Genomic DNA, 24,681 nt, shown 5'->3' with positions numbered 1-24,681 from the left:
ACACGAGGAAGTGATATTTGGCGATCATGTATCAAGAAAAAGAATAATTTAAAAATTAATATTAATTGACTACTTATTTAAAATTATATAATTAATTACGGAACGCATGGATACAGAGTAATCGCGGGCGCGTAAGAAGGAAGCGGGAAGGCGGACACGCGGACCTGTCGCCGCTTGCGCTTTACTACAAAAAAGGTATGGTGATGTATGCACAAAAATTAAGTAGGTACCTAATTTTAGTACACAATTAGAACAAAAAACGACTACCGAGTACTAATAAGTCATAATGTATACATAAAGGCAATACTGACCGGTCCAAATTTATCAACGTTGTGCAGGTTGTAGCAGGGGTTCACCTCTGGAGGCAGCGGCACGCACTCGGGTTCGGGGATCACCTCGCCGCATTGCTCCTGCGGCGGTACTTCCAGTGACGCCAGGACTTCAGGGCTGGCCTTCCAACTCTTGCCGTACTGAAAAGTAGCAGTATATCCCTTAACACCGGTCTGAGATGAGCTGCGAGCTCTAGTCGACTTGTCGGAATTCAAAGAATAGTTTTTGTAATATAAATTTAACGAAATAATATATAAAAGTTACTTCTGCTTATTTAAAAGTTACCAGTTCGAAGTCATCGGTGACAGTTCCATTGCTGGTTACGAGATGCTCCTGATAGCCGGCGCAGACTCCGCACAGACCCTCGGATCGATTCCCATACAGATGTGAAGGCAGCCGCACGCTAAACTCCAGCTTGCTTTGTGTCACTTGCAGCTGGAAAATGCTCATTTTAAGGTTTACCGCTCCAGGAGTAAAATACCTGTACTTTATTAACTGCTGACTGAATTAAGCAAAGTCCTGAAGTTTATAATCATGAGATCAAAGAAACTTCTGCTGGATAGGTTATTGCTACAGCTTATTAGTTAGGTAGAAACATCAAAGATGCGCGGATCTCTGTCAGGACTGTAACAAATAAAGGTAATTTTCATCTACAGTCATCATTATACTATGACTGTATCGATCAGTGATTTGAACAGCTGTTCGTTGCGTCGTTGAGATTGTTTTGAGAGAGATATAAAGTCTCCTACTTTCGGATTGACTGGGACAGCCCGAGTTCTTAACACAGCTAACACTACCGAAATATCCAAAGGTCATCAAAAGACTTCACTGAGAATAGCTTGTAAGTAACTATTTAAGTATCAGTTTACTTTACTTGATAAACATAACCATTTCAAACAGTTTTATAAATATGTTACTCGACGACTACAGCCATTCGGCCGAATTACAACACCAGCTGTATACGGTATAAACAGAAGTAGCACTCTAATCGGACATCCTTATAGACATTAAAGGCTTTTTTTCTTGGATCGATTCCTTTAGAATTCTATTTGATGTCATTTCTAACACTACCACCGCTTCGGATACAATCAATGTGGCGCAAGAAATTCTCGAAGCTTCTATTTTGCGGTCTTTTTAATAAAATATACAATATTGTACTGTCATTGTTATTCCTATAATATAATCAAAATCTAGTCCCAGGCTATTCCGATCACTTAGGTATTCAGGTTTTTAGGTACCTATAACAAATGCTGCATGTTTACCTCAACGTGTAGGTCGGGCAGCATGATGCTGACGTCCTGCCCGTACACGGGGCTGACGACGGCCCACTCGTTGTCAAACGGGTACCGGAACACTTGCCTGCCGTTCACTGTCGTCACCAACTGCCAAAAGTCAAGTGGTTTTTTTTTTCAGCCGGAAGACGGCCACTGCTGGACGAAGGTCTCCCCCAAAGATCGCCATGACGATCCATCTTGCGCTGCGCTCATCCAACGTGTTCCGGGGATCTTGACCAGATGGTCGGTCCATCTTGTGGGGGGGGCTACCAAGACTACGTCTTCCGGTACGTAGTAGCCATTCGAGGACTTAACTGCCATCTGTCCGTCGAGCTATGTGCCCCGCGCACTGCCACTTCAGTTTCGCAACCCATTCGTTTCTTTAGCCAGATGGCTATATTAACTTTAAGTAAACTAAGTAACTTTGGTTCTCCTACGGATCTCCTCATTTCTGATTCGATCTTAGTGGTTATCATAATTATTATATAGCCTGACCTACACTGCCGAACCTGCAGAGGAAATACACACTTTTATGAGAATATTATATTTTTAGAACATGGCTAACAGTTATTAATATTACTGCTTCTGTAAGCGCTTTCAGAAGATGAATCAAAGAGAAGGGTTTTTTTATATATATAATAATGATACCATAAGTCCATAATAATAATAATAATAAGCAGTTACGCATCCTTACAACAAGTATGTCTAGGACTTGATATAATTTAATTTATCCTTGTAATGTGCATTGTATATAATTAGATACTTTACTTCATTTCGATAATTTCTATATTTTTAATAGTGGTATATTTAAAATTAGGGAATATTAGTCTGAAAATGATAGAGTTCATGAAGTGAAATTTATATTTTTGGATGTTATTATCTTTATTACTATGTGATTTGTGAAGCTGTGGTCGCCATGATATTATTACGTCACCAGACCATGTAACAAGAAATTTTCCTTTCATCGACGTCTAGAGTTCAGGTTGCTTGAGAAACTTGCAGAAGAGTGGTATTTTAAGAGCGATATGCAATGCAGTTGTGTCCCTTAGGACGCAAAATGGCACTACCACTCATTAAGCTTAGAATACATTCCCATCTCTTGTTCTTTGGTTCTACTGAAGTCCATGAACGCCTCGTTTTTACAATGCTAGACGGTACTGCGGGGAAAGACGTGAAATCTACACTTACTCAAACCACACAATGATAGAGATGTATAAATATATTTATTTATATATGTACATATATGCAATGTGTTCCCATATTACTTATTAGTCGGTACTCTATCCGCTTACCTTTTTCGTGTGTGGATCTTTCGTCACATGGATGATATTGGTTCCATACATCAGATGGACGATCTTTGTGCAGACTGCGTCCTTGCTCTCTTCGCACGGGCCATTCGATGAGTATACCTTGGTAATAAATTATTTAAATAATAATAACATAATATTACTGTCTTAAAATACCCACTATCATGGGATCATAGGATCAATGTTTTCTGAATTGTTCCGTGTAATGATATTCGTCATGAATCTACACAATGATACTTTGAAGCGGATAATACCTGATACTTATGCTGTCCCGTCTCACTTCGGTCTCTGGAGGCGAGGTAGGTGCAGTTGCCCAGGAAGGGAAGGTCATCTCCCTCAAAAGTCACATACTTGGCTGGAGTACCCAGCCCTGTGCATACACCTGTACATAAAAAGAGTTCAAAGTAAAGATCAATTGAGCTTTTTATTAGATTTAAATATTTTCGGTGTTTGTAGGCGATGTTTCTTCTATGAACGTTCAGGAAGTTTGTTTTTTTTTAACAGGACATAGCCGCCGCTTGTGTCCACCATCAACACCACATACCACTACAAGATTCTTTGAGGAAATGCGGTTTGGTATTGCCAAAATCTTTACAAATTTTGATTGCATTTGTTTTTCAAGTTTAGAAGATTCCAGGTTCGCCATTGACGCCATACGATGTTGGAAGGTTCGGGTATCAATTAATGATAGCTCTGACTGCGCTTATTAGCTACTAGCTGACCCGGCAAACGTTGTTTTGCCATATAAATTGTATTTGCTTTTGCTTGCTAGTTGATAAGAGATGGCGCTAGTTGTATTCATTAGTAACAATCACACTTCTTTTATATTTTGTATAATTCACACTATAGTTTTATAAATTATAGCCTATATGTTAATCTGGTGTGTAAGCTACACTGGCCTGCAAAAGTAAGTATCACACTTTTCAAATAATTTTTTTTTCTTAACTATAGAAGGTAGAGATTTAAGATCAAAAACGTTTTGTTGCAAATTTTATAGGCTTTAATTCTTAGAAACTAAAATTATACATTAGTAACATTTTAAACTTAAAAAAGATAAAACAATGAAAATAGACATTTTTAGTTTAGTGTTATTTAAATATTTTTAGTTTAGTGTTAGTTAGGGTATTGCCTCCTTGAGCTCTGATTACAGCTTCGAGCCGGTTTGGCATACTGAACACTAGGTTTCGGAGCCGATGTTGGGGAATATTCTCCCATTCTTCTACCAGGGCCTGCTTTAGTGCCCTGAGGGTAGTAGGTGGTGGTCTGCGATTTCTGACTAGCCTCCCAAGCTCAACCCAGGCGTGTTCAATCGGGTTGAGATCAGGACTTCTTCATGGCCAAGCCATCACGCTGATACCGACCTCCTGAATATACTCTTGTACGATATGAGCCGTGTGTGGCCGGGCATTATCATGCATCAGCATCGATCCATCACCCATATTTGCTAAATACGGCCCTGCATACTCATTGACAATCTCTTGAGCATATCTTTGCCCAGTGAGGGTGCCATTTTCTATGGCTACTAGCTCTGTGCGACCTTCTGAAGATATGCCAGCCCATACATTTTTCTGAGATGCAGGCTTGAAGGTATCGCTCACCAGGTCGCCTGTAAACACTTCGCCTTCCAACAGAAGTGTAAAGGGAGAATCGAGACTCATCTGCAAATAAATTTCTTGACCATTCTTCTTCATCCCACTGCATGTGTTCACGAGCGTATCGCAGTCTCGCTACTCGATGCTGTCTCTCGAGTTTTGGGCCACTCGCTGGTCTTCGGGGTTTCAAATTTGCTTCAGCAAGTCTTCTTCTCACTGCTTCAACTGCATTTTGGTGGCGATTTCTTAACACAGTGGAAATAATATAACGATCTTCTCGGGCACTCGGTACACCTGGGTCTGCCATTACAAGGTCTCCTCAGATGGTGTCCAGTCTCTTCGTACCTACGCTTTACCTTCTGGACCGTTCGTACCGTCACACCCACCATTCCTTCAGTGCGACGCATACTGATGCCTAGTTCCAGAAAAGCCATGATCCTAGCACATTCTTCAACTGAAAGAGGCATGATAAATAAATATTATGTGCTTTTTAGCATAAATTTTTAAAACAAGACCCGTCGATCTTGAAAAAAATTTAAAACAGAAAGAAAAATGTGAAGGGTAAAATTGTAATTCAGAAACGTCCACTTTGAAAAAGGGATGGTTTTGTTTTTGAAGTTTTTTTTCAGCCAATTCTTAAAGGAAGGTTACCGACTATAAAGTTTTTATGTACAAAATTAAATTCTCTTTGGAGTCCTTTTTATTTCGAAAGTATATCTTATGAACTTAAAACGTTATCCCAATTTTAAAAGTGTGATACTTACTTTTGAAGGCCAGTGTATATTATTGTAAAGTTTCATCAAAATCTATTCAGTAGATTTTGCGTTAAAGAAGTTCAAACATACATCCAGACATACAAACTTCCACATTTGTAATATTAGTAGGATAATTGGTAATATACAGTGAACGCATATAAAACATGGAAGCTTTTCTGATGCTTTAATATAGCGCAACTAAATCTCAAACAGTCCTGGCACGCGGATTAGTTCAGTTAGGCGAGTGAGTCCACATATCTGATAAACATTGACAATTATCGTAATGTCATGCAGAGAGACAATCACGTAATTCACGTTGGGCGCATGAAAAAGTAACTGACAAAGCACATCCTATATCGGCCTAGATTCAAAACCAATGACACTCTTTATTTTATGCAGTGATAGTTTACTGTAGACCTATCGCACATGACACACTTTTTGTGCTATCGAGACGACGACGTACACTTTCGGTCATTTTGTCGGCGGAACTGTAGGGATGTACAGAGAATGGAAGTACAGACATTGCGGTGTATTATTTCGTACTTGAGGTATAAAAAATGAAGAAGAAATAAAGAATTTTGGATTCATCCTATTCCTTCAGAAAGATTATTAAAGGAACTGTTTCATATTGAACATTCAGTTCTAAAACTATCCAAATAAATTTTTCAAATTTTATAAAATTTCTATTACTACTTTTAACGAGCTGTTAATTTGAGAGCTGCTTTAACACATCGGAAACAACAAACAGGAAGAGTATCGATCTAGAAGAAGGGATCTCAGTAACGCTTATGCAAGTAAATATATAGGTAATTTAAATTGGCCAAGTTTATATTAATTATCATTTAATAAAATCACAATATTAATACAAACATTACAATTGTATATGTGTATTGTAACTTAATTGTGTAAATTTTTGGCGCTAATAATTAACGGTACATAGTATGACAAGACTGCTTCCGTGTTTATATGCGTTCACTGGTTATATAGTAGTTAGGGAGATGAGTGTGTACTTATTATGTGTATAAAGTACACAATACACGATGAAATACCTAATGAGGTCTTTAGACTCACAGTCGATACAGTCGTGTGGTGCAAGGCACCTGTCTTCCTTCCGCAGCGTGCCCTCGGGGCAGTAGCAGCCGGGGAAGCACTGCCCCTCCACCTGCGGGCACTGCGCCTGCGCGGGCGCACCACACGCCGGCTCGCATCCCTTGCGGTAGCAGTCGTAGTGAACCAGCGGGGGCGGACACTCCGCGCCTGACAAAAAAAAATGTGTGATATGTTTGACAATAGCTGTAAGCTGACCCAACGGTCATTCTGACTATAGACTTACCCCCTTATTCATAATGGTCTGCTAACTTAAAGCATTGCTAATTCTCACTCTGTTTTCTTCTATTGACCTAAATCAGAATGACAAATAACACTCTGTAGCAGCTGTTTTAAGTTAGCGGACCATTATGAATAAGGGGGTTAGAATATACTAGCCGATAACACGTATTAATATGTCACGCGAGGAACATGAGATACTCCAAAATGCTTTCGGTAGATCAGTTCATCGCGTGACGAGTTATGATCGGAAGTACATCCTGATGTTGTTTGAGAGCTAGCTCTATACTGGATAATTATATTGGAGTATATTTTTACGTCATTGCATAGATAATTTAATTATCTAGATATTAAAACAGTATTATTTGGAAAATGAACAAAATTCACCATATAACAGCTGCATTGATTGTTCAATGACGCGAGCTCATCTATATGAAACGAAATTGCATATTTTTTGCCATAATATTATTAATTCTCCTAAGAACTAGTGGCGGTAACCATAATAAAATAAATCAAATCAAAAATCACTTTATTTATTATCACATGTAGGTCAAGCAAAATATGTCAAAAGTTGAATATAGAATGTGACAGAAGGAGAGGCTGGAGATGTAAAAAAAACTCACAAATTTCACTGCAACCGTCGACGAATTATTAGGGCGTTACTCTGCTCAATTTTTGTTCCAATATTAATTTGTCATTTTATCATTATTCTTAAAAGCTTAGCATTTTAACAGTTAATTATTTAGATGTTAGCTTGTATGTGAATTTACAGTAGGTAGTATTTGTAACTTGTTATAAAAAAAATATAATGAATGAACTCACGGCATCCGTTCTGTATTCTCCACGTGCTAACATCGATGTTTTTGTCAGCGGCCAGACATTCCGCTACCAGCTGCTCCAGTAGCAGACACCTACACTCCTCCTCTGTCCTCTTGATGCCGTCTGTGGCTAGTTCCGCGCACTCGCATATCTTCTCCAGGCATATGTTGCGCCATTTATCGAGGTTTAGCACCTTGGCGCATTCAGACAGTGGCTTTTCGCTGTAAATGTGAAATGGATATCAATACTTATTAAAATTAAAAGCAACCCAATACCCAACAATCTGTCGCGTTATAGATATTAGTGATCGTTTTGCTCAACTTTCACCAAACGTGCGATTTCAGTATAATAAGACTATGGTTTGTTATTTTTTAAAGTGATAACCCTCACTTCTGGGTTTGATTACACAAATTAAATTTGAAAACAAAATTTAATGAACGATAAGGGACTCAAACCCGCGACCTCTCGCATTCCGTGCGAGCGCTCTTCCACCGAGCCAACCATTCGAGTGAGAGCTAAACAAAGACATATCAAAATTTATTAACTTTACGTTACTCGAAAGGTATACTTTATGTAAGACGATGATGTTATAAATTTGGCGAAATTTGCAGTTTGGGAGAAATCTTTTCACTTACGTAATCGTTACAAAATATGTTGAATGTGATGTCAATCAGTTCTTCGATCAAGGTTATATTCATTTTCACAACTGGAGAGAAACTGGATCTACTACAGCTTTAACATTATTAAATGGAAACTGCTCATATAATGTGATGAATATTTGCAAAATATTGTAACTTTATCAGCGGAGTTCAAAGCCGTAGCTTATAGCACGATAGGTCCGTCACTTATAAAGCTTCGCCTTAGGTAAACCGTAACCTTATGAGACAAACTCAACTGGACCTCATCTTATCGCATGGTAATACAATTTAAGAATATTTTGCCGAAAAAGTCAACGAAAACATCCAAGCCCTCTTTGACGTTGAATTTTATGGTGTTACGGTATCTAGGATTATGAATAAATGATGTAAGAGTGAAATAAACAGTTTCCCTAACATTTCTTTCAATAGTTACTCACGTTATAACATTGCAGAGATCCCAAACCCGCTTCTGTTTCTGCGGCGGGATGACCTTGGTCTGGCACGCGTCGGGAGGCAACCCTGGCTTCGCCCAACTCCGCGCGAACTGACTTATCGACGTCGCCAGGGTTCCGTCGGGCAAGGTGCGATCGTTGCTCGCGTCGCCGTCAAACAGGCCGCACAGCCCGTCCACTGACCCCATGTACTTCTTATGTACCTTTACAAATTATATTCAGGTATTTTAGTGCTGTTGCCTCATTTGTCTACTCAACTTGTTCAATTATTACAACTATTCAAAATGGTACGGCTCCGGCTCCAAAATCCGGCTCGAAAGGACCATGAAAAAATTAATTTGTTATAATGTTATCATGTCAAATTTGTAAATCATGAAAATAAGTGCACCCCTTTAAGGGTAGATATATATTGGTTTTTATGGTAATAATATTTATTTACTTAAGGTACTAAATTAATCTATGACACTTGTTAAATAACTTTAATTAATAGTTCTACTTGTGAATACGCGGATCTCTACTATTCACAAGTTACAATGGGTAAAATGGTTACTCGGACCGGCCTGATCAATGGTTAAACGCGTACTGCCTTACTGAAGGCAACGCATTGTTATAAGTAATTAATTTTATCTACATAGCAATATTTGTAATATAATGCATTTCGTTGGATTTACTTCGAACAACCAATAAGCGCGAATATAATATATTTTGACCTTCTTTCCTTTAAAACTTTTTTCGTTAGTAATAATGTTTTTTTGTATATTAGAAATTACTTCATTAATCAATTTTAACTTATTTATTTCTTTTTACCGCATTTATCAATTACACATTTCAGAAGCCAAGAATGCTACAGATTAATTACTCTCTATCTATTTATCAGCGTTGTTGTTGTTGGCGAAACCATTTCTATGAAGCAAAAATGGGTTTATGGATTCGCTATTACGATTTGCCGGATCTAAATCTTGCAAATTATCACTCGAATGAAGCAAAATACAGAATTGATAGATATTTGTATTGGGAATCAAAAATTGCAAGTTAGGTGTGAAAAATAGTCAACTCACCCCAATTTTTACATCACCGTCGGGCAAATACATGACAAAGAACAAATATTTCCTGGATTTGATAGCGATACCCTTTCCTTGGCGGAAAACATCGAAGCTATTCTTCTGGAAGCAGATCTTGCTGGTCTGCTCAACTGTATATTCATAGTTGTCGTATTCTATCATCAGGTTCGGCTTCACTAGGATTAGTTGGTCATCTTGAAGTACCAGGAGCTCGTTCATACAACCTTCCAAACGGCATTTCTTGCGGACTGTTATGACAAAAAGTATATTTATTTACCTGACACGATATTAAGATTCATAGTAAGGGTTTAAGTATAAAGTTGGCGTTTATTTCTATGGAAGAGGGGGACAAACGAGCGTTCAGTTCACCTGATGATAAGTGATCACGCCGCCAACATTCTCTTGCAAAACCAGAGAAATTACAAGCGCGTTACCGGCCTTTTAGAAAAGTCCTGGAAATACCGCACAAGGAACCTTGGGACATAAGATGTTAAGTCTCTTTCGTTCAGTAATTTCACTAGCTACGGCGCCTTTCAGGCCAAAACACAATAATGCTTACACATTACTGCTTCACGGCAGAAATTGGCGCCGTTGTGGTACCCGTAATCTAGCCTCCCTGTACAAAGGAGCCTCCCACTGGTAAATGCCCTGTCAAGCCCTGCCAAGTCGCCTTTTAGGATACTTTTAATGATTGCCCCCTCCCTATACATGAAACATTATCATTATTACATCCTATCTCTATTTGATGTTACCAGACAGTGTGGAACGCTATTTAATTCAATAAAATAACATTAATAGGATGTGACATCACTTATTGAAAGTCAAAAAAAAACTACCACCCACTCCAAAAGGAATGCCTCAGAAGAACGGGCGAAGTAGAAGAAGAATAATAGCGTACAAAGTATTTTTTTAATGGGTGTAACATACTGAGGACAGTCCAGGCTCCCAACTTGTTGTCCCTGGCCAGGATGTGGTAGCAGACGTCGTATTTGTACTCTGTGCCGTCGAAGGTGGTGAAGGAGCGCCCCGTCACGTTGCAGAATGCTGGGCGCTCCACCGGCGGTACGCAGATGTATCTGAGTAATTTTAAATTAAGACAATGGACAAAATACTATATGGAACTGGAGAACAACCGAATGATTTGATTTTAACATCAACTTAATTGATCACCGCCGCCTAAATTCTTCTGCAACACCAGAGGAATCACAGGAGCATTTTTTTGTCGTGGAAGCACCGCGCAATTAAACATATTCCATAGTTTGGTTGTAGATGGATGAAATGAGAATGTGAAAGATGAATGACGTAGAATGAAGAATACCAACCATTAAATTTGAGACTTTACTTTAATTTGCTCGGTTGAAAACAAAACATTTTTATTATAATCGAGCACACCAGGTAAAACCTATTTTATGATACAAAGTATCCGAAATATTAAATTGTTCAGCTAGGCGCTGCGCAACGGGGTCGTTGAACCCTGTGACGTCACTACGCTACAGACTCTCATTCACTCATTATGGCGAGAGCGAGCCTCTGACCGGCAGGCGATATTATGACGTCACACGGACATTTCGCCCTCGCTAGATTTTATTGAAAAAAAGCTATTGCATTTCTAGGTATATACAATAATATACAAATAAAATATTTGCAAATGTAAGTAGTAATATTTTTCCATTGTTTCTTTTCCAATTTATGCAACTCAAAGAAGGGTTGTGTGTTCATCAGTGCATGTATGTTCAGCGCTCTACAGACAAACAAATGGGGCGATTTTGATAATCCTTACGTTAGTCTTAATCTAATTATTTTTAATCTTAAAAAATCATGATGATGTCGGATTTTTGATTTCTCTTATCAATAAATTATTAGTGTTTCATGCCAATTGAAAAATAAATACAATAGTATAACATGTATGCTAAATATGATGGAAAAGAATAGTTGTCGAGAAGAGTTATTTTTCCGAAAAAAAAAGTATGGTTGCTGTACTGCCCTGGACGAAAACTACACAAATTGTTCCACTGCTACTAAAATTAATAACAATTTTTTGAAGCGAAAACTTCTTTAGCCGCGATGGGCACTTTTCGGCCTACCGAAAAGTGCCCACCCTAGGAAAATCTTATAGGTTCGCGTTACCAACATGCTCATGACTGGTGGACGCGATTAATAAATAATTTAAGAAGTAAATATATATGAATACATAATTATAGTTAAACAATTTTTGGATGGGTGAAATCTTGTGAGTTCGCGTCACCGAAATGCTTATAGCAGTATATCTGTAGTTATACAGCTGACGTATTGTGCAGTGTTATATCTTTTAAGTGAAATTGAATGGATTTAGTAAAAAGTTCAATGTGTATATATACTGTGCATTGTTGAAATAGTGTTTTTGTTTGATTAATATATTATTGAAATAAGTTTAAAGAATAAATTGAAATTAATAATTTAATTGTTTTTAAACATTATGAAATATCAAATTTATACTAAAAGTTCTATGTTTTCACTTGTATCGGCAGTCTCTATAACTGGATTTTTTTTATTAAATACTCACTGTGGGCACTTATTGATTTCATCCGGTACACTTTCCAATTTAAGCGTATAATGTCGCGGACAAACAGGCGTGGAGCACTCCACGGGCTTGGGCGTGACCCCGGGCCTGTACGGCGGCGGCAGGTTCGGTACGCATTTGAACTGTACGCACTCTTGTTTCTTAGTCGTGTTGGCAGATGTTGGCTTCTCCAGGGTGAACGCTTGCGTTTGCCGCGGTGGTGCGGGAAGGCCTTTATAAATAAGTATATGTTTACATCGTAAATCTTAATAGGTTGAAAGATGAGGTAAATCTATTTTTTTAAAAAAATAACTTTTTTTATGACGATAAGAGACGAGACGGGCAGGACGTTCAGCTGATGGTAATTGATACGCCCTGCCCATTACAATGAAAACCCAATAATTGTGAGCGGCACTAGAATGGCGCTTGTCACCTTGAGACATCTTATATGTTAAGTCTCATTTGCCCAGTAATTTCACTAGCTGCGGCGCCCTTCAGACCAAAACACAATAATGCTTACACATTACTGCTGCACGGCAGAAATAGGCGCCGTTGTGGTAATCATAATCTAGCCGGCATTCTGGGCAAAGGAGCCCACTGAACTCTAACCAAAACAAATTTAGTTTTATGTGAAAATACTCCAAAACAAATTGCTTTCAAAAGAATGACATACCATTTCGGCCTCCTTTCGAGTACGCTCCTTTGGAGAATCCAGTCTTAGAGAATCCTCCTTTAGAGAAGCCTCCCTTCGCGTATCCTCCTTTGCGGAACCTCTGGTAAGAGTACCGAGGTCGCGGCGGGGGCAAGTCCGTGTCGGCAGATGAATAACTTGAGTGAGTTTTGGTTGTTTGTTTGACGAAGTAGCCCGGGGGACACTCAACTTTTGGGCACTCCAATGCTGAAATTAAATTAAATTTGAAAGGTTATTATTATTTGAAGTAGTTAATCATTTTCTTGAAAAAAACTAATTTTTTTTATTAGATAAAAAATATCTAACAACGATAACGAAACAGTGGCTTAAGACATGGTGTTTTAGAACTATGAGAATGTAGTCTTAATTATTTTTTAAATAAGAGAGGAAAACGAGGAAGAGACTCGTGTGATGGGAGGTGGTGAGTCAGCCGCCCATGAACATCCGCAAAACCAGGGCTCAAGTGATGCGTTGCCGTACTTTGAGGTGGGAGTATGCTCTATTCGTAGTTGGTTCGGGAAAACTGCAGAAGGTAATTTAGTCCACAAAGTAGCTGTGCAAGAGAAGAAATTTCACGCAAAACCCGTGGTTGTGGAATGCCAGACGTCAACATGATGAATCGGGTGGAATTTCGCATTTTGACGTGATGCCCGTTGGTGGAATTTCGCTGCTGGCATCCCGAACAACTCCTGCAATATATCCGATAGACGATACAGAGAGAACCCACATCTCTACACAGCGCCAAAGAATCAAGCCGACTGGAGATGACTTGTATGAACAAGTGATCGACAAGAGTGTATCATTAAAGACGTGCTTATTTTGGGCACAAATCAGCTAAGGACTGATTGATTCAAATATTAGTAACATTACCTACACGAAGGTCTCTAAAGACACGTTCTCAAGTAAATTTTGTATATTAGATGGGTAAAGGATAAAATAGAGCCAAAAGGGTCGCATTACTTACGTTTCTCAGTAGTTGCCAAAGTAGTCACTGGAGTAGTTGCAAGGTGTGTTGTGGGTTTAGTCGCAGCCTCAGTATGCACCACGATGGTTTTTGCAGTCTCCGTAACGACTGCGCAGTCTCGCTCATCATCAGGGCAGTCCTGAAGACCGTCACACCACTTCTCCGTGGGAAGGCATAGTTTGCTGGTTGGGCAAATCTTCGTGCCGTTGCTGCACGGCTCGCAGAGACACTCACAACTCGGAGATAATTTCGGAACCAGATCCTGGTGTCAATGAATACAATTTAGACCAATTTTAAAGTAATATTTCGAACTGTGAACCAAATCATGATTCTGACCGGCATTATCCGCGGGGGATATATTAAATTTCTTGAAAGATAAATTCAATTATTTCTCCAATTTGAAATACAACTACCCAGCCTAACCAAAGTTTAAATAAATCATATTTATCTTAAAGAGTAAAAAGAAAATATGTTTTTATGAAATACCTCTCACGCAATTAAATGAAAAAGGTTTTAAAGGAAATCTTTTTGATTAATCTGTGGAATTTCATTTTAATTTTTTTTTAAATGTGAAACCACTAGTAGTCTATTTTGAACAGTGTAAACTATAAACTGTATTAACACATGATGGATAACTCACCGGCTTACAGACGCACTGTGTGACGGGTCTACAGTCCGTGATCCCGCCCAGTTTACATATACATTCGTCACAGTTATCACCGCGGAACATGGAGCCTACCGTGTATCTGAGAATAGTAGTAATAATACAGTAAGTATAGTATTTATATATTTCTAGACAAACATTTACCAAAGCAATTGAAAGTATAAATAAAGAACGAAAGAAAGAAGTAAAGAAAAATGATTTATTCAATTAGGTCAAAACGACAGTTATGAATGTCAAAGGTTTTACTACACCTTCTGAAAAGTTGCGCTTTAATGAGAGTTTACCACAGATTGAGCAATTTATATTAGGTAAGTATATTCTGTACAATATATGTAAAGTAATGCACCGAAGTAACTCAAACGTTTTGACATACTTATTTGTGTAAGTTAAAAAAAAGAAGTAGAAGTGATAAATCATGAAAAAAAGAAACTCAAAATAGTAACGAGTGCAGTAGACGTATTATTTCACATACACTGGAAATAGAAAGGTATTATGCGAGCAATTATACACGTGGCGCTATAATGCCTTAATTTTGAAAAAATAAATCTAAAATTTAAAGTAAATAATTGATATTTTGAAATTTTCAAACAAACAAATCATATATGTAGGAAACAAGATTTTAAATTTTAATCACCATAACCGTGTCAACAAAAAGAAGAAGAAACAAGATTTTAAATTTTAATCACCGTGGTCGCATAAGACGACACGAAAAGACGCGCGGTTACTTGATTTCTTATAGGTTGTTTCGAAATGATAGTAAGAAAAATGTATGTATTTAGCTGATATAATTAATTATGTATTGAATTTTATGAATATTTTATTTTATAATTACGGTTAAGTAGTTCTACCCGTTTGTTTATTTAATGTCGCCATTGTAGTGCGACGCTGTATACTTAATCACTTAAAACGGAACCGATCAGGCACTACAAGCAGCGTCCGTTCACGAGCAAGACGCATGGATCAGCCATCACTTCCCTCACACATATCTTAGGGAAGGGAACAACCCCGTCCCACGACAACGGCACGAGCAGTGCCGTATATAGAGGAGCAGTATTTATTAAATAGCTGAGAAGATTAGATAGAGGAGGACCTCTTTTAAAATTAATTTATGTCAACAACATTCATGAAATAGTTTTGCACGGACAGATTACTTGACACTTGCTTTTTTTTACTTTGGAACATTAATGAATGATCTTGTTTCTTTCGAACAGGCAATTTTTTTTTCTTTTTAAAATTTTTGTGTTTACTGCCACTTCAACGGTTATCCAGGCAGATGCTGAAAATCAGCGCTGTAGCCAGTACTAGTCAATAGCGCAAGCTGAGTATCGGCCTTTTCATTTGTTTTTTCGCAAATTTTGTTAAGTTAGGATTAAGAATATATTATTTAATTAGACTGTAATTTTATGTGTGTGGCATTGATCATATTTTTCTTATTCTTAAATCAAAAAACAATACTATGAATAGAAATGTACTCACGAAATAAATCCGACCATACACGGACACTGATCCCTGGTTACACAATTTTCCCCGTCGTAGTAGAGTGTTGGCCCGCACTTGCATGATGACGTCGTTGGCACGCCAGGGCACAGTTCACAAGGAGCTAGCGCGCGATCAGATTTCGGTGCTTTTGTGACAGCTAAAAACAATATGTCAGCTACATTTCGCTTTTCTACACCAAAAAACTTGATGTAAAAGTTACAACTAGTCCTACTCTAGTTAGTCTGATTATAAAGAAATACAGGAAATAAGCACTCAAATGTTTTTTATGAGATAGGAAGAAAACTTTAAGATGTACAATAAATAGTTATTCCTTAAAAGCTGAAAGATAAGATATTTTTTTCTCTACCTAGAATAAAAAAATCCTTTATAGTTATATTATACTATAATTGATCTATATTGAGTCTATATTTATAACTAAAATTGAGAAAAAGAAATGGTAGGTTAGATAACCACATGTCAATACGGCACTGTTATTGAATATAAAAGAATGTCGCAAACATCAGAAAATTTCTGAAATCTTTAAAAATAATTTATTTATTACAAAAGTAGTAAATAAAGAAATACACTTGGAGATTTGTAAAAGTTATTACTGAGCAATTTGAAACACCTTTTTTAATCCGCTAAGTTTTAACGAGAAAAAAATTCAATTGGTTTTTTCTAGCGGAAGCAGCTGAGCGTTTCTTCTGAGTTACCCTCAAGTCACACCTAATGAAGTTTAGCACTTCAAAACCAGCATACAAATGAATACCTGATTGTACGCTCCTTTTCTGCGACCACAACACTGGCAGTACAAGTACTATTATAGCAAGTTTTTGATAACCCTTGCATATAGACAGCGTCTAAGGTGTTAGGCGGCCAAACATCTATTGTCGAGAATGGAGCATATAGACAGGACATTTGAAAAGCTTTTGCCTGGGACTAGTTCGTAGATCTAAATTTATACTCACGGTATGGCTCAAAGCAGCCTACGGGTTCAACCCTGATCTCGATGCTGTTCTGCCATTTAATTGGCAACACCTTCAAATATTGCGCATTTAACGGAGGCCTGAACTCATTCATAACAAGTGTGTCTTTGTCGAAGTTAGCCGGGAACAGTTTGGGGGCTCCCGATGTATCCAGCACCGGGTTGAAGGTGGTAAGATCGGTTGTGTACATGATGTTGAAGGCTGACACCCAGCCCTTGGTGCCACCCTTCGTTTTAATGCCAGTTATTTTGCGTGGTGATGTGAAGTTGAACTGTAATCCGATAAAATAATTATTTAAATTTTTAATACTCTTTATAGTATTGACAAATATTATGTACAAATTTAATTTGTACCAAAATTCATGGACGATGCGGGAATCGAACCCGCGCCTCTCGAATTCCGTCCGAGCGCAGATACCAACTTGGTATGTCTTGTTCAACTCTCAGTTTGTGGTCTCAGATACCCGAGAGGCGCGGGTTCGAGTCCCGCATCGTCCATTTATTCTATTTAATCCCAGAAGTGTCAAGGGATATCATTTAAAAAAACAAAATATTATGTAATTTATTTGCTTAAGTTTTGAAAATTATTAAATATTTGCTTAAGTATAATCATATTATGACTCTTATACCAGTAGGCCAAACCGCAAAGTTTCCGTAGCAGCAACTAGTAGACGATTTGATGTGTCAAATATTAATAATTAAGTAACATGATTTTAAAAGGATCAAGTAAAGTCAAGCCTACTCACCATGATCCACTCGCCGGGAGTGGAGTATAGTGGTTGCCATCCCCTGGTTGAGTTGAGAGTTAAATACTGGCGATCCTCGTTGTGAGAACTGACTTCTATCATCTCAATCGGAAGCCCAGCGGATATCCCCAGCGGCTCAGTACACTGGAGTGGCTCCGGCTGCACAAAGTTATTTATTATGTTGTAAATGTGAGCGTTGACAAACGACGAAACTACACCCAAATCCACAACAGATAAACATAAATAAGAAATGTGCAGTTTATACATCAACGTTAAAAATATGGTTTTTTAAGTAATGTTTTAAAAATATGTTTTTTTAGGAGTTTAGAAATAAATGGCTAGGAAGGAATCACGAATCACAACCAACTCGAGTGGCAAGGTTTCTGAAGTGCTCAGACACAGATAGGTGCCCTTTAATTTGAATCTTTATTCAAATTCATCAAAATCATCCATTTTATTTCAGTATGCCTCTCTCAAGTCTTTCACTATGCCTCTCTCAAACCTCCCTCGGGAAGTTAGTTAAAGGACCAGAATGATTGACGCAGAAAAACTAGAAAAAAGTGTAGTAGGTGAAATAGGAGTGTAAAAGTGAAGATAAAAAAAACAGCAAGAGATAAACAGAGAACGTAGACAGGCACAATGTAAGACTGAGAATGAAGTAAGAGTAAATATATAATATCTAAAGTCTGTGAAAGTGAGTGGAGATTAATATATGGAACTAAACTCTAGCATTGGGTATATAACGTTGAGGAAAATATCTCGCTTGAAAAACTTTATCATAGTATTTTCTTTGATTAGCGCGAGTGTTACACATTAAAATAAAATACTTTACAAATGATTAAAATTACACAAGGATTGCAATTACGAGCTTTTTAAACCCTTAAAAAATGTTTTATTTAAACTTTATCATTAGTTCAGGTCAGTGCATTATTTAGGGCGGCTATGAAGATATCTCGTGTGAGACATTTTTCTTAATTTTATGCTAAAAATGCGAATTGATTTACTATATACTGTAGAGTAGCCACAAATTTTATCAGTCTTTTGTACCCATTACACTGAATAAATAAACTAAATATATTTTAAAAATAAAATACACTTACAGTTGTGTATACCAACGTAGTACTTGTCGTCTCAAGTATTTCAGGAGCAACTGTAGTAGTAGTCGTAATGGTAGTAGAAGTGCTTGTTGAAGTGGTGGTAGAGGCAGCAGTAGAAACAGTGGTAGTGGCGGCAGTAGAAACAGTTGTAGAGGCAGCGGTAGAAGGAGTGGTAGGGGCGGCCGTAGACGTGGTAGAAACGATCTCTTTGCACCCAATAAGCTCGAAGCGTACTGCGATCTCTTCGTGCCAGGTCAGTGGGAGAATGCGTACGAACTTTGCTTCGAAAGGACGATCAAACATTTGCTTCATTTGGTTTTTGTGGTCGACTGGTCCGCGGAATATCTGTTGGATAAATTGATATAATTATTTAATAATTTAGATTTAATGAGTATTCTTATTAAATTATAAAAATGTCTCAAGATTAATATATCAGAAATATTATGAAATGAAAGATGAACCTGAGGATTCCCATCTGGGGTTTCGACTGGCGAAAAAACGTTGCCATCATCTCCATACATGACCTCGTAACTGGTCACAAAGTGATTGTAGAGTGGGCTACCCTGCATCACCACACCGTAAACTGGGGTCTTCTCTGGCAACTCCACTTGGATAAACGGCTTCTTATCCTCTATTGCTGGGTTCCAGCTTCCCGCTGAAATAGTTTTAGTGACTCAAACAGATCTTTGAACAATTGAGGATTAAAGCTTCATAATTAGGCAGTTTTTTCAAATAATTTTGTAATGTTGTTCAGGTTTTCTACACTTTTTTTCTGTGTTAACATCTATAACATAATTTGCACGACAGTAAAAGATTTCACCTATTGAAGCAACATAACTACTTGTATTCTGACACCCAGAGTTAATTGCGTATATCCTGCAAATTTATTGTACAGCTTGCAACCCCAATATTGTTTATTTATTTATACTTTAATCAAACGGCGTGAGCCAATTACAATATTAAAGCAAGAAAAAAAATTAAAAACAAAAAAAAATATATACAAAATAATAAAATCAGAACAACAATGACGCCAAACAAATTATTTGTTTATGTTCCAAACAATAAAATAACAAAAAAAAGTATTGATGGTTGGCGTTTACTATTTTTAATGGCTCGTAGGAAATTCTTTTCTTTTACATTTACCGCCATGTCAGAAAAGGTTGTGCTTTAATGAGAAGAAGTGGCAAGACACTCATTTCCACTCTTTTAAATCAACATTTACAGCTTCATCGTTTTACAAATCATTTCAACTACAATATATGTGAAGTGCAAACAAAAATACTTAAACGTATTGATTTGATAAGAACTTACCAGTGATATCGAGTGGGTGGCCATCTAGCACTGCGAACTGTGGCATAAACAGGTCGTTATAAACTGAGCTGGCTTTGAATGAGCTGTCTGGTAGCTGTTGGTCGCCCCAGAGTAGTGTCATGTAGCTGAAAATTCGAAATATTAACATTAGATTTGTTTGTACATTTATAGGGGGAAGCTTTTTAGCACATGATGCGGGTGGAATAGTAGGTACCATAGCGGCGTCTTTTTCCGCCAAGGAAAGTAATGTGCAAGTATCATTGTGATTCGGTTTGCAGGGCGCTGTAGCTATAGTCCTACAACTTTGTGCGCACGAAGTTGTCGGTCTATAGTGAAATTACTGGCCTGATGAGACTTAAAATTTTATGTCTGAAGGTGACGGGAGTAATCGCGGTGTCACTCAAAATTTTTGGTCTTTCAATAATTATAAGCGGCAATGCATACACCAGAGAAATCACAGAAGCGTTACCGGTTTTTTAGAAAAGTGTACGCATTTCTGAAGGTACCCATGTCGTATCATCCTGGAAACACCGCACTAGAATGCTCATTCCACAGCTCGGTTATACGTGGAAGACAGTTCCTACCGCACTGTGGAGGAACACCTCACATCTAGACGGGATGACATCCTAATTTGATACGTTTTGTGCGAGGGTGGAGTTCGGCGGCAGGAATCAGGTCAAAGAGCTCTTTGGAACAGTCTGCATGATGAATTCAGTAGCAGACAAACAAAGAAGCAAGGTCTCTACGCAACGCCATGTGATCTAGCCGTTCACAGAGCACTGGTTAGTCATAGAATTATACTATGATATATGAATTGGAGTGTTTATTATACCTACATGCAATCGCTACTTAGCAAGTGTTTAGTAGCTGCCATGTTTTTCGTGATGGCGCGGTTAATTGAACTTTCAAACGAAATACGAACTTTTAGCTGGAGGTTTAATTCAATATTGGAACCAATCTGCATTAGGACGAATCTCAAGTAATACTTACTTACTTAGGTACTTAGGTTTAGGTACTTGCGTCCTTCTTACATACTACATATTCTTAATTATCATGTTAGTTAAATTCCAAAATTTCAATTTTCTAATTCACTTCGTCGACTTTTTTTAAAGTACATAGTTTGTTTCTATAACCATACATCTATATGTACCTGGCAATATTATGGGAAATAATCAAGCAATTATGAAAACTTACTTTTGCGGATCACATTTAGGAGGCGGAGATTCTGTAGCCCTGATTATAATTGTAGTAAGAGTAGGCGGTACGGTTGATGTTGGAGTCGAAGTTGGATGTTCTGTTGTGGAACTAGGGTAGCCTGTTGATGGAATTTTATAACCTGTTGTTGGACTTGGGTAACCAGTGGTTGAACTTGGGTGACCAGTTGTTGAACTTGGGTAACCAGTTGTTGAACTTGGGTGACCAGTTGTTGAACTTGGGAAACCAGTTGTTGAACTTGGGTAACCAGTTGTTGAACTTGGGTAACCAGTTGTCGGAGTTGCGTATTCAGACGAGGGCGTGAGTGTTGTAACTGGAATCGGGGTAGTAGAGAACGTGGTAGACGTTGAAAAGTGTATAGTTGAGACTGTTTTTTGTGGTTCAGGGAATATCATGGGAGAGTGTGTAGGGCCTTTGGGTATTTCGATAGTAACACATTCGCTGGAATCGCAGTGCAACTGGTTGTCTATACACTGGCATTTTCTGCATCCATCGACGATCACTCCGCCAGGCTGTAGGGAAAACATTTACGATTAGAATAAATATTTTATAAAACAGCGAGGAAGGGAAAGTTGAAAACTAAAATCTTAACAAATGAACCGTAACTCATTTTGAGTCGGCAAATTAACAATTGAATTTATGCACAAATTTAAACCGACTTTCGTATTTACAAGAAACACGTCTTTTGCTTTGGGACATAGTTCACGAAGATGCTGCAATACGATTAAATGTAGAGAAGAACCTTCTCCGTACTTTTGACGTATTATACTTTTATTTATTTATTTCTTGCGGTTGATTTATCAAATTATATACTGATAATTAAAAATGTCAGTTGTTTCGCTATATTTGTGAGGCCCTTAATCATATATATCTAAGGCAGCCAGAGAAATACCTCAACACACATTCTTCCTCTTTCGTTTCCTACCTTCCTTTTTTCGTCTCGTTTGTTATATCTGGTTCTGGCCTTAGGCAATTTATACAAAACATATACACAATATATATTACATTATGAAGTACCTTGACAATATTTCCGTCATACAGGCAGGTGCAGTCTCTGGGCGGGACACAAGTGTGCTCGTCGCGCCACAGCGAGCCGAACGCACACTTCGTCACATTTACACAGCCGGACACGCATTTCTGTAAAACAAACTTCATTATAGTTTATAAGCTAAATTATGCTTCTATGTCTATAATCTGTGATCATAACCAGGTTAAACGGGAGAATATTTTTTATGAAACACCAGTCAGTCTAAGCATAAATAAGAATTATTATGTTACGAAAATTTCTACAACCTCATTTTTTAAATAGATGAGATGTCGTATCGCTTTACTTTATCCAATGGTAAGTAAACTCGTTAACAATTCACGACTATTCCAAATCAATTGAGCAATGGTTATTATGCATCATATACCAACTAAAATATAAGAACCTAAGATTTGTATCTGTAGAACGAGTTAAAACGAAACTCAATGGTGTATACAAAATAATGTCTGAACGGGACAGTGGATTTTAAATCAATTTTTTAATGATAAGGACTAAGAAAAGTAGAATGTTCATATAAGTGATACACCCTATCCACTATAATGCAGTTTTCACACGGTTTCGCCTGTCAGCTTAAGACATCACATGTTGAAGCTGAGTTGCCAAGTAAAGTACACTAGGTACGGCTCCTGGTAGCTTAGAAGTCCGTGGAGGTGGCGCGTTATAGTTTTTGCACACATTGCTTGGCAGTAGGATAAGCTCGATACATAGATAGATAATTTGGTGTTTTTACGAACCACCCCTTTGTTTCTATCCACTCTGAAGAATACAGGGTGTATATACATAAATAGTTGTATGGTAACAACTATAGAAAGTGCAGCTCAGTGTTACCTCATCCGAGGAACAATGTCCCTTCTCTTGCAGACTCCTCTTGAAGTGATCACAAAGTGAGTCGCATGGAAACGCGCACTCAGAGTACTCCTCGCCCTGGTCACATTGTACTGTCTCTTTCGTTGGTGCCACTGATATAATAAAAACAGCTGTTTTATTATAACACAAACATGTAGTAAAATGTCTTAAAATTCTACTGAATGGTAAATTCTTTCTTTCTTTTCTTCATACATTTAACAATAATGTTAAGATAGTATTTAATAATTTATGTAAAACAGTTTAAAGAAACGAGTCTAATAATGACTTGTTTTATTCCTGTTTAGAGAATTCTGATGTACTATGAAGGATAACTACTTCTAAATTATTAAAACTTTAGTGAGTCATTATTAAATTATTTATGAATACGGCTTTAGTCACGTTTTTGTCGGTGTCGGAACCGACTAGTTTCGGACCATTCGGAGGTAATTCATCATGGTGAGTGTGGTGGGTTCGCGATAACGTCTTACTACTAGTCGGTCCCGACACCGACAAAAACGTGAGTAAAGCCGTATTAATAGATAATTTGATAACCACTTCTATTTTTATTTCATGTTCTATTGGAAGTAGTGACTAAAGTAAAATTATAGAAGATATAGAACAGAAATAAATAGAGAAGAAACATTGATAAGATTACACAAATGGAGACGTTCGCATATGTTATATAGGCGGACATAGTGATACGTATCTTGTGTTCTAGTGAAATAATAAAAATACTAGCTGACCCAACAAACGACGTATTGCTATATAACATATGAAAAAAAATCAATTATTAAAATTTTGATGCATTTTATTGTATTCGATTGCCATCTTGCAACCCTATATCGGTTTGGTGGATGGAACAGAATAATATAAAAATCGTGATACAAAAATTGTTGTAGATCGTAGAAGGGCGAAAATATAAATTTGTATGTATTTTTCAATGCTGAATCATAATAAAATAAAAAAATTAAAATTAAAAAAAAAATGGGTTGGACTACCCTTAACATTTACGGGGATGAAAAATAGATAGTAGCCGATTCTCAGATCTACTGAATATGCCTATAAAATTTGGTAAAAATCAGTAAAGCCGTTTCGGAGGGGTAAGGTAACTAACATTGTGACACGAGAATTTTATATATAAGATATGTAAGAGACCAAGGAGTGTGTCTATTGGACGACATTTGCATTACGAATTAAAATAAGACGGAAATTAATTACTACACTTTGAGATGAGAGTTTACGAAGTAGTCAATAAATTTTACGTCACCCAAACGGTTGGCTCAGTTGGCTGATCACTCGCACAGAACGCGATAGGTCGTGAGTTCGAGTCCCGCATAGTTCATAAAATTTTGTTTTCAAATTTTATTTGTATATAATAAATGGTAGTTAATAAGAGGTACCTGTACTGAAATCGAGTTCTATTCTTGGTTTGCCCTCGAAGGGGTCTGAAACACATACAAGATTTTAAACTTAAAATGAAATTCAAAAGGCATAAAATTCGAAAAAAGGTGAATCATTTGCCTTAGAATAAGACAAAACCATAAA

At 37.5% G+C, this 24,681-nt stretch overlaps 1 protein-coding gene across 1 annotated transcript in view; it reads right to left on the bottom strand.

Annotated features, from left to right (window-relative positions):
- The window catches only part of LOC126974900 (hemocytin-like), an 83,849-nt gene that overhangs the window by 13,777 nt on the left and 45,391 nt on the right, over positions 1 to 24,681 (bottom strand). Inside the window, exons 35-57 of the mRNA XM_050822621.1 lie at positions 23,119 to 23,249; positions 22,263 to 22,382; positions 21,225 to 21,757; positions 20,031 to 20,155; positions 19,181 to 19,374; positions 18,723 to 19,064; positions 17,623 to 17,781; positions 16,860 to 17,148; positions 15,889 to 16,048; positions 14,389 to 14,494; positions 13,749 to 14,010; positions 12,767 to 12,991; positions 12,097 to 12,325; positions 10,482 to 10,630; positions 9,552 to 9,802; positions 8,479 to 8,696; positions 7,407 to 7,624; positions 6,330 to 6,515; positions 3,166 to 3,293; positions 2,897 to 3,013; positions 1,593 to 1,712; positions 616 to 765; positions 312 to 470 (exon numbers count right to left, since the gene is read on the bottom strand). Of these exons, the coding sequence (XP_050678578.1) occupies positions 312 to 470; positions 616 to 765; positions 1,593 to 1,712; positions 2,897 to 3,013; positions 3,166 to 3,293; positions 6,330 to 6,515; positions 7,407 to 7,624; positions 8,479 to 8,696; positions 9,552 to 9,802; positions 10,482 to 10,630; positions 12,097 to 12,325; positions 12,767 to 12,991; positions 13,749 to 14,010; positions 14,389 to 14,494; positions 15,889 to 16,048; positions 16,860 to 17,148; positions 17,623 to 17,781; positions 18,723 to 19,064; positions 19,181 to 19,374; positions 20,031 to 20,155; positions 21,225 to 21,757; positions 22,263 to 22,382; positions 23,119 to 23,249 (4,571 nt within the window). The remainder of the gene's footprint in view (positions 1 to 311; positions 471 to 615; positions 766 to 1,592; positions 1,713 to 2,896; positions 3,014 to 3,165; positions 3,294 to 6,329; positions 6,516 to 7,406; positions 7,625 to 8,478; positions 8,697 to 9,551; positions 9,803 to 10,481; positions 10,631 to 12,096; positions 12,326 to 12,766; positions 12,992 to 13,748; positions 14,011 to 14,388; positions 14,495 to 15,888; positions 16,049 to 16,859; positions 17,149 to 17,622; positions 17,782 to 18,722; positions 19,065 to 19,180; positions 19,375 to 20,030; positions 20,156 to 21,224; positions 21,758 to 22,262; positions 22,383 to 23,118; positions 23,250 to 24,681) is intronic.

The sequence above is a fragment of the Leptidea sinapis genome, chromosome 34, assembly GCF_905404315.1.
Source record: "Leptidea sinapis chromosome 34, ilLepSina1.1, whole genome shotgun sequence".
In the NCBI taxonomy this organism is placed as follows: domain Eukaryota; kingdom Metazoa; phylum Arthropoda; class Insecta; order Lepidoptera; family Pieridae; genus Leptidea; species Leptidea sinapis.
Note: the sequence above shows the minus strand (reverse complement) of the source record. Positions and strands in the feature narration are given on the sequence as shown.